Raw genomic sequence first — 18,161 nt, 5'->3', positions numbered from 1 at the left:
TTTCAACCAGCGATATTTTTTTTATTATTACAAAATATTTGCTTTACAATAAAAAAAGAAACACAGATCATTAGTTATGAGTTACAAAAACATTGAGAACAATCCATTCTATTTTTGTGACATGCTGCCAAAAGGATAAAGACTCAGTCTTGTCTCCCAAAGATAAAATTGAATCTTTACAGATTTTTTTCTTTCTTTTTCCCTTTTCAATTATCCGGTTTTAGACATGAATGAAATTTGTTCAAAAAAACTGTCAGACTCTGTTGTTCATCCAATACCTTGGATTTCTGTAGCATCTTTTTTTTAATGTTAACCAAGTGCCTCCAGGGCACTTAATTTCATTCTTCAGTCTATACAATAGAATTCAAACTCTGCAGTATGTACATACACAATAACCCTCACTCTGTGTCTAAAACCTGTGACGATTCCTTTTTTCTCTGTTAAAATCACAAATCAAATAGACTATTTAAAAACCATGAAAGCTTAGCGTCACACTTGCAAAATATTTAAACACGAGAGGAAACCACAAATGCTTTCAAATGCACTGTTACAAGCCCAAACCAACTGGGCTTAACTTCAATCTAATCACTATTCCAGACAAGAGGCAGATAAGATTTGGTGAAACATAAATAAAAAATAAAGTTACTTTATGATTACTGAGTAGCCAAACAAATACAATCTTGTAAATACATCTTGAAGGCAGTTATTGTTTATCCTTAGACTGCTCAAGTGAAAAGAATATATTTGACATATTAGTAGATCCATTATTTACTGTATTAAATATGGTGCCGGTCCTCTAAAAATGAAGAGTTTATTGGTTAGATAACTACTCCAAAACTATTTCAAATACCTGCTCACATTAACAAAGGAATTTCTTCACAGCTTATTTAAAACTGCATGTATGGGATAAGCTTTTATCAGTTTATATATAAATATATGTATAATATCTGAAAAAATAGTAACAACATTGAAAAGTCATCAACCAATATACAGTCTTACTATTTAAGGTGTTATTGTGTTTAACTAAGAACAAAAGAAGTAAGTGTTAGAGCTGGGTTGGGACCCAAAAGTGGGTAACTTAAACCAATTTTTAAACTAATTTAAACCATTTTCATGTTTGTTTTTTTTGGTCTCTTTGTTCCTTCATGTTTGCAACTGCCTGAAGTCCAAACCGTACATTTTTGTCATGAAACAAATCTCATTGGGTGAAAAATATCAGAAATTTGGGTGGCAGTTTCTCGTGAAGGAGTTGGTTGTGGGTCCTAAGGCTAGACCACTTGAGAACTACAGGGTTAGAGGATCTTTGTTGTTTTAATGTTCAACATTTGCAGTTTACTTGAAATAGCTTCTTTTATTATGATCAGTTTGACTTTCAGGGAAGATGTTCAATCTACTGCGTGTCTGATGCCTGTAGTAGTTTATTCATTTCATTGTCTTTGTTTACTCTGGCATAGACAGTGTGCAGTCGATTAGCTGTACCAGAGTTAGCTATGGTGGTCTCTGGGCAGGAGACATAGACGTTTCTCTCTCCAGTTGCTTTTGGAGTTATAGCAATAATTTCAGTTTTGCATATTAAATAAGTTCAGACAGGTCATCTTCTTTGTTGTCAGTGGTTAGCTGACAGGCATTAGTTACATAAAATATCATTCAATACTATATACTGCAACTTCACAGTGTATTTGTTTATGATGGCATGGAGGAAAAAAACAAACTTGTCAGGTGTCATAATCTGGCCAAGAGGAGTTGCTCAGTAAACTTATCTCTTAAAAGGGGTCTGATGTCGCACTTCATTTCCCTTTGATTTGTGGAGCTGTCATGTCTTAGCTCATTCACTTTTTCTCCTCTTTGAAATGAAGCAGTCTATCGTCCCTTATGTGGGCAATAAGGTACATTCATACCAGTCATGCAGTTTTTCTGTCCTTGAACCCAGCAGATACTTCTGTTTCCTTCAATCCACAATCCACATCCGTGCTGTGTCAACTACTTTTTACAGAATCATCTTTGTCGTCAGTCATCACAAACCTGGTTGGCAGAGTGCATGACAACAGAGTGACACTCAGGGGGCTGTGTGTAGGGGAGAGAAAGAGAAAATGAGAAAGAGAGTGAGAGAGACAGATAAGTTTCAGTCAAATTCAGGTTCAGGTTCATGGCAAGGCAAGGCAAGTTTATTTATATAGCACTGTTCAGACACAAGGCAATTCACAGTGCTTTACAGACATAAAAACATAAAAACATTAAAACAGAGCTTCATTAACAACTACGATGAGTTTAAACATACAAGTATAACTTGTTTTGTGTTTTGATAAAAAAGAATGAACTAGGGAATCAAGTTCACAGCAAAAACAGAGGTTTACTGTTTGTATCTATAACAAGTCAATGTATCCACAACCTTTCCTGCAAATGTGTGTTTTATGCATGTTGCTTAGCATCCTCACAGTGAATAAATCTTTATGAGCATTGTAGAGTCAAGTATTAGCAGCGATGCTTGTGGCCAAAAAAACTCCCCTTGAAAGGCTCTCTACCAGGAAGTTTTTTTTTCATGCATTGTATTTAACATCCTGTTGAAATTGCATGGTTTGCAATTGCAAGTAAGTGCACTCGCTTTTTACAAAAAAGTCCCCGTCTGTTTGGCTCCCAAAAAAGTCCCCGTCTGTTTGGCAAAACCCCCAAAACACTCACCAAACGAGATAATATACCTTGAGCCTATTTTGCATTCCTCCGGGTAAACATTGCATTCAACATGAACCCTGAACATAACTACCCAGATGATTCACCAAAACGTATTTTTACCTCTAATTAATTTGACATTGTCACATCTCCATTTGTGGATGGCATCTGTGTACTTGCCTGCAAGGGAGAACATTTGGAACTTTTACATTGAAGATGGCATCTGAAGAATTCAAAGAGCCACAGACATACTGTACATATGGAGACCAACGCCCAAGAAATATAAAAATGACTACAGAAAAAACTTTCACTTTTTGTGTGGCTTTGTTTGAATATTCATGTATGTCAAGTGTTATCCATTTATATTAAAAATTATCCATTACACAGGATTATAGTCTAAATGAATGAATGAAGTAAATACTGTTGAGTGCTAAAAAAAAAGTTAAACTTGTTAGTGATGAAATGTTGAGGTGTACAAATTTCACTGTGCCATCATATACTATTCAATCAGCATGGTAAAAAAAAATACACTGGATTGTAAACCTGTGGTTTTATTTTGTTATTTATCAGTTGCAGTTAATCTTAATTATTGAACTGACAAGACTGAAAGACAGCCTCCAGATATTTTTAGCTTCACCTCTGTTAGAACAAAATGTGTATAAGTTATCATGAAGTGTCATTGTGCAAGGCCGTTGTAAAGAAAGTGTCCCTCAGTGCTGAAAAAGTACATTCTGTACTTTTCCACTCAGGAATGCTGAAGATGCCCAAGGACACGGCAGCAGCTTCTTATATTTGTTCTTATAACAAACATCATGTGCAGATATGAGTGATCGCGCCTGCTTTTCCCCCTCCCTTATTGCTCACTCTTATCTTATGTAAATTAGGGCGTTCTTCTTCAATAAAAAGAAAGGACGGGCAGCGGAACAGCAGAGTAGTTTGGAGATTGTAAAACTCTGCGGTCTCCAGCTTCTCTCCTTGCAAGTATTTTAACCTGAATTCTGATGTCTGTCTGTTTGTTCTAAGAATCTATTTGCAGATGCAGCACAACCTAGACTAACATGGAGGTAAAGCTGCGGAGTGTCAGTTTTGGACCTGACAACCTCCCACCTTCTAAATCCAAATGTCCAAGTTTCAGTCAATATAAAATCATCAGCAGATAACAGGCAGAAATAAAGCTTGAGTATATCAACATAAATGGAGGCAGAAAAAGGAAGTCCAAATAACTTCCAAATAATAGTGTGATACACCAAATCCTTTTACAAAACTTGAAAAATATTTGCAACTTTACCATCACATCAGTCATTGGCTGAACAAGTGGTTGGGCCAGATTTAAGCCATTTTCTACCATCTGAAAAAAAGGAGAAAAAACATCTCAGGCTGAGTTCACACTGCAAGCTTTAATGTTCAACTATAATTTTTTTCCCTCAGATTTCATTTCATTGTGAGAGGGACGAGGGGTGAGAGGTCGACAATTTGTTTTTCAGTATGAGATTTCATATGAAATATACAATAATTGTAGCGATAACCATTTATCCTATCACCTAGCCTTCTACTTAGCCTTCTTCTTGTTCTGTACATTGAAGATTTAAAATTGAGTGAACTTACTGCTCTAAACTATGTTTTCATATTCATTTTTAAGAGGCACATACAGTACAGCTCTGTACACCGTCTGAGATGACGCTGAAATAATGTGTCTTAAACTGCTAAACACGTCACATATGACAAAATAATGAATTCAAGGAAAGATTCCGGAATTATCAGTCAGTTTTTCCTGCATTTGTAGGTTTTTGTCTGAAATATGAGTTGAACTTTTTATTGTTTTTAATTTTCTAGTTTTCACTGAGTTTGTTAAATATGAGGTTCTGCTGACAGCAGACTTGTCCATGATTGTGACAGCCTGGGTATTTTGAACTCGGTTTGTAGAATAAGCCCTTGCTCCAGATTGTCTTTTTTTTTTTTTTTTAAAGATTTGTTTTTGGCCTTTTTGCCTTTGATGATAGAGGGAGGACAGTGGATAGAGTCGGAAATCAGGGAGAGAGAGTGGGGAGAGACATGCGGGAAATGGGCCACAGGCCGGATGCGAGCCCGGGCCGCCCGCGCGTGAGGACTGAGCCTCAATACATGGGGTCGCGCGCACTGCCGCTGCGCCACCATCGACCCCCCTCCAGATTGTCTTTTAAGTGCATAGTTGTGATGAGTGACGCCAGAGTCACATGCATTCTAACCGGGCTGTTCAGACCGAGGTCACATTGCAAAAGATCCAACCTGTATCTAATTTAGATCCACAAATGCAAGTAGCCCAAATCTGATTAGTAAAGATCAGATTCCATGTGGGTTGGGCTTTACACACTACCATAAAAGGATGAGATCTGAGTCACAGATGAGCAAACAAAATCACATTCAGGTCACTTTTGGCTGCAGTGTGAACACAGCCTAACACTGGTAGATTCCAGACACAAATGATGATAAATCTTACTGAATATCCTCAGCTTTCATGTTGCTTGTCCTCACTGTGTTCCTGCCTTCACACTTTCAGAGAGGCTGCTTAACTGCTTATCATCAAAGCACTCACCCGTAGTCTCCTGTCCTGCCGCCTTTGGCAGCACATGAAAAGGAAAACAACCACATGCCCGATCAACGACACAGTGAGTAATATCCTCAGTAGTATGGTTTCTGCTGTAGAAAGAAAACTGACATTAATACAATGTCGGCAATACTTTATTTAAACAGGTATGCATAAGACTGACTTTGAATTGTTGCTAATAGATGTGCCTAAACATGCTCAAGATACCTGGAAAACACACTGAAGAGCAAATGAAATCAGAAAAAGGATATTCAGGGACCTTTAAAGGTTTGTACACTTTGATCAGATATGATTGTGCCTAAATTGGTGAAAACAAGAGAAGAGCCTGCTGAAAGATCATCGGCTAATTGAGCAATTGTGATCAAGTATTCTGTACACAAAAGGCAAACATTTTTTGATCCCATAAAAGTGAGGATATAACTATTTACACACAACTTTTCTAACTTTTTGGACTGTTAGTCAAAAAGACTCCTACAAAAACAATGCTTCATGCAGTTCCAGATGTCACCAGTGCGTTTTAATTCATGACATTTACAGTAAGTAGTAGTACACAAGTACACACGTACCCATGTCACCGTTGTGTGTTCCACTCTGTGAGCCTTCAAAGATAGAAAAAAGTACAAACATCAGTGTTACATTATTGAAATGGTAAATGGACTTTAGCTTGGATGTTACTTTTCTAGTCTTCTGACTCCACAGAACACTTTCAACACAGCAAGTCACAACTTCCCATTAATACCCATTCATACACCGATACAAAGATGCTATGTTAAGTGTCCATCAGTAAAGGAAATCCTATTCATCCATGTTCACGCGACGCAGAGTTTGTGGTAAAGCGTATTGCCCAACATCAAACATGTGACCCTAAGTGCTGGGGATCAAACCCCAAACATCTGGTTGAGAGACGACGACTCCACCACTGTTAAGCATCAGTAAAGTGTGGTTGTCCTACCACTATCTGGTGAGGCTGCTGTTATTGCTGTTGTTTGAGAACTCAAAACTGTTGTTGCTGCTGCTGTTGTTCTTTCTGGCAGTGTAGTTGTTGATGGTATTGTTTTTCTTGTTGGTGGTGGTAGCAATGCTGTTGTCTGATCTGAAATAGCAATCATGCAGTTATTCCATCAGCCTGTCAAACTCTTCCACATCACAATGTCAACAGACCGTTAAGATAAAGAGGTGACTTACCGGCAAGCTTTTCATAGACAGGGCAGACGACATCTAGGAAGATTATATGAGAATGATGTCAACAAAGGTAAGCAAATGTAAAAGTAATCTATTATCTAAAAATTCATATTTAATTCACATGAGATATTTGGCTAAGAACTAGCACAAACACAACACACACACACACCAACACTGCAGCCTTGAATACTCACCATAATTGCAGTCTGCGATGGAAAAAGGAAAGAGAAGCTTATTTTACAATTTGACATGAAATCATCATAACATTCAATTCTTCATGCAGCTTAAATGATTTTTTGAACATACATTCAATTTAATTCCAAAAAAAGCAACAATTAAATGGTTCAGTTTCATGAAAAGAAACTCAACAATGTTGAATCTTAGGTCAATAAAAAATTTTTTTTTAAAAGTAGCTTTTAGAGCAGACGAACCATGACTTAAATGTCTCGACAAAGACAAACATTACTTTCACGATTGGACATTTGACCAGTGTGTGGCTTGTTAACTTGTTACTTGATTATTAAACATGTAACAGAGGTCAACAGGAAACAGATCCAATAGTTACTAGCTGAAATGGGGCACATCACCACTAACTATAGCAGAGTTCCATCAATAAATCATCTCTCCCCATCGCATCTATACTGGGATAATGACAACAGTACAACCAAAAGGACTAATCAAGCTATAACTAAAATAAATATGGCTGGGATAAAGACAGGAGATATTGGGGAACATTTTTTTACAGAACTTCAGGTTATGAAAACAGTACAGACAAACCAACGTCTATCTCATATCTCGATATCATATCTATATTTTCCACTTTTTGAGGAGGAAAAAGTCATTCCTTGATTCTATTCTATGGTGCATTTAAATGTTGTTAAAATGAATGTATTACATTGAGTTATGTAAGTCTGTTGTTAAGTCAATTAGATCAAATAGTTTGAGCATTACCTATATGATTCAAGAGTGCTGTAAGATTGGAAACATTGGCCATCAAGCACAAGAATTGATGGTATGTGACATTATGGGAAGAATCCACTTCGCACTTTTCAGGGATGCTGCAGTCCTTTGTCAATTCATCAGGCAGGCACCATAACAGCGAAAAAAAATATTTCTGTTCTTCACTTTCTTTCCTTTCATAACACACTCTTTTTAAAGTACACTCCATCACATCCTATATTTGGAAAAGCAAACAAATAAACAAGTTAGCTCAGTTACTTCTCCACAAAATGAATTAAACATTTACATAGAATCTCAACACATCATTCTGCTCGCTGTTTGAAAATGTTACCTTGGGATCCTTTGTTCTCACAAGTGGGATGTCGGATACTTTTTTTTCCTAAAATTGAAACAGAGAGAAATACACAACAACAATATAAAAAATGTAATTACATTGAAGGTCAAAAACAATGATTGACTTAAGGGTACAATGTGCCTTTTACATTAAAAAAATGAATATCAATATGATGTATGCACTATGAAATATGAAAATATTTACCAATTGGTCCAAGCTGAAATAACTAATATCGCATTGAGGCTGTTGTTTTGAAAGGTGAATCATGCTCAGGAACACCTAACAGACAGGAGAGAAAAAGCAGAATTACAGCATTTAAAACACATGACAAAGACCTCAAAGGCAAATGATCCAAATATGCATGTTCAATCTAATCTCACAAGATCAGTGTGAGAACACATTTTCTAAAATGATCCGTAACAGATATTGAACCCGGTGGTTTGATTTACGTCAGTTGGTGAATATTATTTTGAACACAACGTGAGTGTGTGCAGTGAGTGCAACCATCGCCATCCCTCTGCCCCTCTCTTTTTTGTCCTCTACTCCATGAGCTCATAGAAGGGCTTCTGCTCATTTCAGGGCAAAACACCACACACTAAACAACAATCAAATGCTCAACATGATTGATTAGAAGTTGTATCTCTTTTTAATCAAGCTTGTGCAGTTTTGGCCCAGCAACACCAGAATTATGGTGCAGCACTACGACAGCGGGGCTTGTTTCGATGCCGTTTTGGAACCAGACGGTTATCATCTAAAGATTCTTTTACCTCAGTTAATGAGTGAGACTCATCTTATTTGGGCTTTAATTTAAGACTCAGTGTGTTGTCATGATGTTCAGTCAGATCATGTCAATACAAAACTACCAAATGAAACTATTGAGCTTCTGTTGTGACACCCAACATCTTGTGACCTGCCCCAAAACCCCTTATTGATTAGCAGTTAAAGGAGACTAAGTCCAATGTCAGAAATAAAAATGAAGGTCAATTCCCTGAGACCATAAGGACGACTTATTATTTATACTTTAAAACTTTTTTGTTTTCAAGAATATAAGGATGACTTTACATGTTTATTTACTTGTACAGCCATTCCAATTTTAAGCACTTTAGCAATGTATTCATATGAATGACATTAAGGAAATATTAGTGTTTAACTTTGAAGCTTTCTTTTTGTTAGCAAGCTGGGGGAGAGGTACTGGAATGGGCTGCTACCATCATTATTGAGGAAGAGCTACATGGACCATTCAAGTTAAAGACTGACAAAAAATAAACTCCCAAATTACTGTTGGTTCCAGGAAGATACTTTCTTCAAGCAGCAGTAAAGGAAGAAGACTGCAGCATTCATAAATCCTTGAACTGTATGCAGAACAATGCTGCATCACATGCATCTAAGTACTCCACTGCTTGGTTAGCCATCGAAGGCCTTAAAGAGGGTAGCTCCTATCAAACATCAGATTTACAGTAAAGCATTGTATTCATATAAATAACTTTATGGAAATATCAGGGCCACCTTTGAAGCTTTGTTTTGTTTAAGAAAAGAATAGTTTACAGTTAGATGATTAAAAGGGATTAAGACTCGATGTGGGAAGATTATTATCAAATGACCGGTATCAGGAGCAAACAACTTGATTTATTTTCTTAGTTCCAATACGTACAAGACCCTACATCATACAAAATCATTAAACAAAACAATTTGGGACTCTGAGCTGCCAGGTCAGTGAATGACGAACATATGACACTTTCAACTTTATTGTCATTCAGACCAATGAATGACGTAATGTACTGTATGTACACATGTATATGTAAATAAAAATCCTTGAAAAGCACAAAATGTAAAAATAAAAATGGTGCAATAATTTGTTAAGCCCATCCATGATGCAGACTTGTAGCTCATACATATACTGTGGATAAATACATAAAACACACACACACACACACACAGACACACATCTGACCATATACAAGATACATGTGTCTAAAAGTCTGCATATTCACAAGAATGCCAGTCTTTACATATTCTCATGCACCTTGCGCAACCTTACACACACACACACACACACACACACACACACACACACACACACACACACACACACACACACACACACACACACACACACACACACACACACACACACACACACACACAGGCTACTTGGAAGTTGTGTACGTATTTATAAATAGAATCTTTTTAGCGTAGTACTTACAAAGACAAATATGTAGGTCACAGAAGTCCGTTTTGTCATGCTGCCTCAGTGACCATGCAGCCTCACACTAGGAGAGAAGAAGCATATGAAAACACAAAGGCATATTGTTGATCAATCTATGTAGTAAGAGCTGCCACACAACCAAATGAACACACTAAAGATCTGAGTCGATATGGTATCTATCAAATGAAATGTGATGGTTTGTCAGCAGAAAAAAAAACAGACATCATCATCAAGTATGTTTTTTAACCACAAAGATTAACCAGAAACGTTTCTTTTACAGCATTAGATGCCAGAGGAATGATCAGTAACAGTGTACATTTGGTGCAACATAGGTCATGATTTGTCTTATGCAGGTCCAAACGCTGGTAACACGAAACAACCACACAAAAGAACACAAGAGGTTAATAACATACAGTTATTTTATATCGTATTATTGTCAGATAGGCTGAAAGCAAATTAATTTGCATGTAAGCACCGAGTGGACATACATGAACTTAATGAATAGACAAACAGGTGAGAGCGTCTTATAAACTATATCATCCCCCTCTCCATTAAGTTTTAATGATTGAACTTATTCTTCATTAAGGCCCACAAAGGCTTCCATATTAAATCTTAACTTACAATTAAATGAATAATACATATATAATACACATGTATACATAAACCAATATACACACATAAATATATCATTATAAACAGTTTGCATCCTTTTACCTTCTGAAAAAAAATTAAAAAAAATCAATATTTTTATAAACTGGTTTGAGCTTGGACTTTGCTTCAGCTCAAATTTTAAACTGTTCCAAAGTTTAATGCCAGAGGGAGAGAGGTAGAGGGTGAGGCAGAGAGGGTGTGTGAGAGAGAGAGAGTGTAATGTGGAAACATAAAAAGCCCTGGAGTTGAAAATGTCAAACATAATTTCCCAGCATGCCACTGAGGAAAGAAATGAGTTCAAATTAAACAGTCCTGAAGAATAATTGTATCCTACAGAGAGAGACTCTCCTTGTTCCCCCTTGAATCAACTGCACCTCCTCCTTAATTCATTTAAAATAAATATCCCACCATGAGTACAAAAGAAGGAAACAATGGCAAACAACGCTATCAGAAGGAAAGTGAAAGTTCTCTCTTTAGAAATTTGACTCAAGCAGAGCCACTCTTTCTCCATTATTTATTACACTAGTCATTTTTTAAAGAAACTTCTGTGCAGCTTTTTATTAGCAGCTCACAGCAAAGATTGTTTTAAAAAAAAAAAAAAGTAGCTCATAAACCAACTATCACATTTTAGGCACTATAATTCTTAGATAAAACTTCATTCAAATGTGCACTCTGCTCTAAAAACTTCAAAATATTAGGATACCAAGTATTATTATTATTATTAGTTTATTTGAAAGGGGACAATGCAATTTCATAAACACATGATTATACATAGATAAAAAAAAGCCAGAATTAGCCAGAAGGCTAGTTTTCATCTGTAGTCCCCTGTAAGTACGGTAACATAAAGAAAAGTTTAGTCGTGCTTCTACAGTCATCTTATTTTTACTTCTTATTAATAACTGTCTCTGTGATTAACCCTCACAAAAAAATGGACAATCTCAACAAAGGATCTCGAAGTAACCTTTTGAGACAGTGAGCCGAATGAGCCTTTACTTATCACCTGCACTTCTATAATTTAAAAACATTAGCTAAGAGGTGAATGTTTGCAAACACTATGACCATTTGTTTTCAATTGGTTGGTACCAAAAAAAAAAAAAATGATGTCCTCATTTTCAAAAGATTTCTTAAAATGAAACATTTCTAGATGGACGATATGAAGCGAGATGAACTGTCTATAACTGTTAACCTATCTCAGAAACGCACCTCTGATTCCAGACCTTGTGTGCAAAGGTATTTGTATTTATCCCTCACTGTCATGGTTTGGTGCATGCAAGCATTCTGAGTGAAACTAAAAAAGCTACAATCAGATAGCTGTGATGAAATTCCCCACAAGGTCTGGCACATGTGCTTATCTGTGATGCTGTGTGCGTGAGAGATAGTTGAGGAGGAATACCGTAAATTCCGTACTATTGAGCGCACCTGGATATAAGCCGCACCGGCTAAAAATAAGTAAATAAATGTATTTGTACATATATAAGCCGCACTTGATTATAAGCCGCAGGTGTCCACGCTATAACAAGAGCTATTTACACAGACGTAGGCTACCGGTAACATCCGCAAATACTGTAGCGTCAGAGAGCAACACATTACTTGCCGTAATAATCCAACTCTCTCCCCCAGCGTTCTCTCATACAGCCACTCAACACGTTCTCGCTGGTGCATTCACTGACTCTCCACATAATCGGAATTATGAACACATTATCAACTACTGACTTTACAACATAAACCGTTACAATACGAAGCCTAGCCTAGCCTAGCCATCAGCCGTGTCTGTAACACGGCTGATGAAAAAGATGACCGTAATATATTTCACAAGAAAAAGTCCATCCATTCACTGCCTCAGAATGACTTCATTGCTCACTTCCTCAGTCTCTGTTGTCGCTGTCAGTGTCATCTTAACGTGCAGCAGCTCTGTTAGCTTCTTTGACAGCCAGGTCGATCGCCTTTTGTCATGATTCCATCATGGCAGGTCCCTCCTTCCCCTTTGTGTGGTTTGTATTCCCTGTCTGTGATCCTCATGTTTCTTTCCCCTGTTAGTCTCTGTGTATTGGCTGTAGGCGTGGCTACCTGGGTGCTGGCTGCACCAGGTGTACCTAATCTCTTCATCAACACCTGGCTGTACTTAAACCTGGGATTCCTCTGCCTCGGTGCCAGATCGTTGCGTCTACCAGTGTGGTAGTAGCGTTCTTGTGGATCACGGCCTTTTGTGCATGTTTATCTGGCTTGGTTAAGCTGGGAACTAACTCCTCTGTGCTTCCTCACTTTAGATCGTTGTGTTTTTGGATTCGTGTGTGTTCGTCACTACCTGCTCACTGCCTGCTGATCTTCTCAGAAGGAACTGCACTACGGGACTGGAGACTCACATCACACTCGGACCGAGTGTTCACCTCACAATTGGGATTCCTGGAAACATCACCCCCTCCCCCTCACTGTCACTTGTTTATTAAATTGGATACTGGCTTGAACTTGTTTTACGAGTGGTGCTTTTGGGTCCGATCCAGTCGGAGATCGTAACACCTTTAACTTGAAAGCTGCATCATATGTATTTCTCCGTGTGTTTTCCATCATGAGGGTGCGTGCATGAAGCGCAAAATGACTGATATTAAGATCTGACGTGACGAAGTCAAATGTTTTTGCGGCAGAAGCTCATTGTCCCCCATAAAAAATCCATGCATTAGCCGCACTGGAGTAGAAGCCGCAGTGCTCAAAGTGTGAGAAAAAAGTAGCGGCTTATAGTCCGGAATTTACGGTAATTACTCGGCTTGTCCATAATATCACCAGATGTTAATGTATCCAGTGACTATCAGAATCGGCTATTATGTGCCGACATTAAACTTGTTCCCCAGTCAAATAGCCTTTTATTTTAGTGTCATTGTATTACACTAGCAGTTCTTTCTGTGTGATGGATTGATTACAACAAGCTTCAACCCTCTCCAGAGTGTCAAGCAGTTATGCATGTTGTAGGAGCAGTTGTATGAGCATTATTAATACAATATGCAGGGTGTGTGTGTCTGTCAACTAAAGGGGTGTGTCACAATTTCTGTATAAGGTAGGAACCTTTGTTACTGGTCAGGTGTTCCACCCGGAAGGGCAAAACAGTTTTTGACCGCTAACGCTCAGAGAAAGCACGGTTACCTGTGGTGATGTTTGATCTATGAAATAAGGAAATGGTGAACTAAATGGATAAAAATAAATCAATGGCATGATTAACAACAAAGAAGCAAGTGGACTTGCATTCATAAAACAAGGCAACAACAGCGAGTCAATTAGTAACCCAGGTGCAACGCCTCAGTGGCTTAAAGCGTCGGCTTAGCCTCTACACATGTACTGTAAAGAACGCAGAGTTACTTTCCAGTTGAGTACCCATCTTTTCTGTGTTTGGTAACTGCATTTGAGGGATCAACACAAAAACGTATAAATCTATCTCTACAGATTGAACATAGAATAGAATAATTATACAGTATTAGCCAATATATCTGTATCAGACTTCTTCTCTGCCTAATAACCATATAAGACCCAAGAATCCAACATCAGTCAGGCCCTAATAAAGAGTGAAAGTTTTGTGTGTGTGTGTTTGTGCCATGCATATGAAACAACTGAAATACTAATCTACATCTAATGACAATTCTGAATGCTCTGTCACTATTTAACTCATGCTATGGACAGCTCCTAGTGCTGAAATCAGTAGGTTATAGGTTAATAGCAATGAGTTTGTAATTTCAAGTTAACCAGCTGAAAGTCCTGAAAACTGAAAACTTTAACTGGCAGGATATAAATAACTGACAAAGATTCAAAAGATTAATGCTTGATACATGTAGTACAATCATATTTGTTTGCTCGGTGTAAAATGCCAATAATTAAAAAGTTTGATGAGTACTCAATAGCAGCGGATGCTAAGAAATGGCCATCAGTGTTCATTTATTCACCCACGGCTGAAGTAGCATTTAGAGCGTCTCTACCTCTAAGTCACAGTCCCTGAGATATGGTAAGCTAAGGCAAAGTTGTCATGGTTTGGTTTTGTTCTGTTTTTGATCCTATTTTAGTTTTCATTATTTCCCTTGTGTTCTGTGTATCTATGTTCCTAGTGTGTTTCCCTGTATCCCTGTGTTCTTCTATGTTGCCTGTTAGTTTATTTCCTGTCTTGTGTTTTAAGTCTAGTCTTTCGTGTTTCCTGTTTTATTTTGTATATCTGGTTGGTGGTGTCAGTGTTGGGTTTTACTTTGTAGTTGTCTTCAGTGTTCTGGTCTTGTGTTCTTTGTTCCTTTTTGTTTCCCGCCTTTCTGATTACCCTGATGTTCCTCACCTGTCTCGTTAGTCTCACCTGCGTCTGATTACCCCTTGTCTATTTAGTCTCTGTGTTTGCCTGAGTTTCTTGTCGGTTCATTGTATTTGTCATGGTCTCGTGGTTTGTCGTGGTCCTGGTATGTGTTGCTTCTCCCTGCTCCCTGTGTTTTCTCCGTCTTGGTTTTTGGATTTTGGTTTTGCTAAGTAAGTTTTTGTTTTATCTTTTTGTTAAATAAATCTTTAGTTATTTTCTGCAATTGGGTCCTCCTCCCTGTTTCCTGCCTGCTACTCCGTGACAAAAGTAACTTTTGTACTGGTAGGGAGATTGGTTTTTTTTTTGGTGATTGAGTCGGACTCCATTCACGTATAGACGACAGCCCAGGACAAAACATGATGAAGTCACAACGGTGCTCAATACTAAAGTAAAAAGCCCTTTGTACAAAAAAGTTAACGCACAAAGACACGCACACATTTTTCTTTTCTCTGTACAGTAACTGTCACAACTTATTTGGGAATTTATTTTGCTTTTTATAACAAATTCAATATTTTGCCACCGCTTTATACCATCATAATGAATTCTCATCACAGCAACTTTCATTGTCATGCTCAATTTAGTCCCCTTTATAAGATTTATATCACTATTTATATAACGTTTATTAATACATAACGCACACTAAAAAACATGTATGTGGTTCATTACCCTCCCACACTTTATTTTATTTTGTAAGAATCTTGTGGGGATTTTAGAATCCCCCTGTGGACAACGTGGTTCCTTCTGTTTGCTGATTTAGTTCTGTACATGTTTAAGAATTTTTTTTCAAAAAAAGTAAAAATTAAGTAAAGAGAGTAAAGAGAATGCATCCCTACCTAAAACAAGCTGAGCTAATGGGATCTATTTTTTTGTTGTCTGAAACTTTATTGACAGGGATAGTCTCCCACTGTGAGGATATATAGGAATATCAAGTATAAGAAATTCCTCTTGAAATGCTCAAGATATTTTCAGGAGTGCATGTATGAAAACAGCTTACGACTGGGCAGGCTTTTATTTCTTCAGATATTTTCAATACAGTAGTCTTTCCTTTTTTAGACACACCAAACTGTGCTAGTCTCCTTTTCATTTTTAATCAATAAATCCATTTGCAATGTCATACAGCTGTGGTAATACTGCCAACTATGGGCCACAGGAACCATTCAGTTCCTTGAAGAGAAGCCCCGAAAGACCCGGACAAACCCAGCAGACGGCAAAGAACTAGAGGCAAGAGGCTGTCTATGGCGTTGACAAAAAGTACTTGAACACTGCAAATACTACTTGGCCAACCACAAAGTACGTTCAGTAAAAGAGGCAATATCTATCCATGCCAGCAGGTAGCAGTAGTCTGTAATCATCATTCCATTCAAAAGGTGAAACCAGGTTAGGATGAGTAAGAATGTTGATCAATAAACCGTTGTACTGATACAAGAAGACAATTTTCACACACATAATAGTGTTAGAAAACTATCGTGAAGCATATTTTGCGTCTGTGACCTTTATTGAAGCAACAGTAACATAGTGTCATTAGGCTCAGACTGTCACTGAGATAACTCCTTGACAATGGCTTCCAAAAGCTGTGCTGTTTGCAAAACACTTTCAACTAGAACTCATGTTTTTCTTTTTTCTCAAAATCACAACTTTAAAAAAAAAGGTTTAATTTAGCACATTTCTAACAGAAAAACAAATATAGGGCTGAAACTTTATGATCATCTTTCATTATCCATTAATATGATCATCTTGATGATGACACAGCCTGGGCTGTCTAGAAAGAGTAAAAGAAGAGGATGGCAATCCATTTCTACCATTTTTAATTCTAGGAACATTTTCCCTTAAAGAGGTAACACAAGCAATTTTGAAAGCAATTTGGTATTGATTTCAGATTATTGATGAAGTCCAGATAAACATTTACGAGACCAAAAAACCCCCCCCAAAAAAACCCACTTCATTTTAAGTTGAATGAAGATTTGGACAACTCACATTCACATCCCAAAATAAAAAAAGGCTATAGCTTAACTGAAATGCAGTGTTATTTTGACGTATTCTAATGAATGCACATATCTTACTTTAGAGCCCAAGTGCTACCAAAACTATTTGACTAAAAGGATGTCTGTTTATTTACAGTCTCCAAACACAACCGTTAAGGCTTCGTGCTGTTAAAATCCAATCTGCAGTCAATATGAGGAACAAAAAAGTTACAGACGCATGGTTGTATGTGCATTCAAAAGAAAGCCCCGATAAAGCAGTTGACGTAATGTCAACTGCTAATCAAACACTGATTCCATAAATGCCGCCGTTCATCAGCATGCAATTACTATTCCGATATGTAACCCAAAGAGCTACGTACTTAAATGACAGTGTGCCGTACACAGCTTTTCTTGTCTGCAGCAGCAGCGTGTAGTCTCGCATTGATATCAGTGTGGCCCAACTCTCCTCTCCTCTGCTAAGACAACAGGTTTATATCTAGTTAATTTTATCTTCGTAGGAAGAAAAAGCCAAACCGCTGATGAACAGCCACGAGAGAAGGCTTACTGTAGGTTCATATTCTGTGAAGCTTACCGTGATGTCGTTTTTGTTCGGTGTCGATTTGCTCTGTAACAGCTCATTCTCCCTCTAGCTGAGTTTACTTTCACTTTTGCAGCCTTATAGCCGGCAAAGTCTCTGACGACATCATTTGGAATTTCCAGAAGAGATGAGCTACATGAGGACCAGAGACTGCCACGACCATAAACTGCTAATTAAGGAGACTTAAAACTAACCAGTCCTCCGCAGAATCCAAGTGGAAACTTTATAAAACTTTTCAGACAGGAGGCGGTCCAAAAGACTGATATGAGCCCAGTTGGTGTCTTATCTCTGAGCACTAAGTGCAGATTCAAAGACTTATAAGTCTTTAAACCTACTTATATGCTGTCTCGTCTTCCACTTTAGCAAACTCCAACTTAAATAAAAATGAACTGTCATTATAGGCTACAGCGAAATAAGGTTATTCAGCTAGACGTGAAAGGAAAAGAAGTAGATTTCTAAATCGTGTTACAGTGAAAAGTACGTCCATAGCCTATATTTTATTTCACTCGTTGTTCCTTGATCATGTATTGCATCATTTTCTCGAGACTGAAATGATCTCGTCTGAATATTTCCTTTCCTCATAATAACTGGCCAGCCTCCAGAGATGGAGACGTTACTCTTTATCACAACAAAAACTGGCATTGTTATCCATAAAAAAATAATAATAGATCAAATAGACACTGAGCTTTCACTTAATAAG

General features: G+C 37.6%; 2 protein-coding genes across 6 annotated transcripts in view; one reads left to right on the top strand and one right to left on the bottom strand.

Annotated features, from left to right (window-relative positions):
- Positions 1 to 17,895, bottom strand: LOC306838437 (uncharacterized protein). Of its 4 annotated transcripts, XM_079366622.1 has the most exons (13): positions 17,456 to 17,895; positions 9,931 to 9,997; positions 7,932 to 8,006; positions 7,725 to 7,772; positions 7,385 to 7,607; positions 6,628 to 6,639; positions 6,437 to 6,469; positions 6,204 to 6,344; positions 5,818 to 5,850; positions 5,240 to 5,343; positions 3,956 to 4,015; positions 2,791 to 2,847; positions 1 to 2,064 (listed from the first exon to the last, which is right to left on the bottom strand). In XM_079366622.1, exons 2-12 carry the CDS (start codon positions 9,967 to 9,969, stop codon positions 2,797 to 2,799), a joined length of 819 nt encoding a protein of 272 aa, XP_079222748.1. In that variant the 5' UTR covers positions 9,970 to 9,997; positions 17,456 to 17,895; the 3' UTR covers positions 1 to 2,064; positions 2,791 to 2,796. The 4 variants fall into 4 exon arrangements, with proteins under 4 accessions (XP_079222748.1, XP_079222745.1, XP_079222747.1 ...); XM_079366619.1 differs by lacking the exon at positions 2,791 to 2,847; XM_079366621.1 differs by lacking the exon at positions 2,791 to 2,847 and having other exon boundaries at positions 5,240 to 5,340.
- prl (prolactin) overlaps positions 16,679 to 18,161 on the top strand; it is a 90,204-nt gene continuing 88,721 nt past the window's right edge. For both annotated transcript variants that reach the window (XM_079366624.1, XM_079366623.1), the window contains exon 1: positions 16,679 to 16,682. The gene's annotated coding sequence lies outside the window, so the exon portion shown is untranslated. The remainder of the gene's footprint in view (positions 16,683 to 18,161) is intronic.

The sequence above is a fragment of the Symphodus melops genome (assembly GCF_947650265.1).
Source record: "Symphodus melops genome assembly, chromosome: 17".
NCBI lineage: Eukaryota > Metazoa > Chordata > Actinopteri > Labriformes > Labridae > Symphodus > Symphodus melops.
This window is presented reverse-complemented; position numbering and strand designations above follow the sequence as displayed.

What these genes read in the sequence shown, in the direction of transcription:
- LOC306838437 (XM_079366619.1), bottom strand. Translation starts at nt 9,969, where the DNA reads ATGACAAAACGGACTTCTGTGACCTACATATTTGTCTTT. An exon ending in AGCAGCCTCACCAGATAGTG is followed by an intron (nt 5,851 to 6,203) that starts GTAGGACAACCA and finishes CTATCTTTGAAG; the next exon opens with GCTCACAGAGTGGAACACAC. An exon ending in GGCAGGACAGGAGACTACGG is followed by an intron (nt 4,016 to 5,239) that starts GTGAGTGCTTTG and finishes CCTTTTTTTCAG; the next exon opens with ATGGTAGAAAATGGCTTAAA.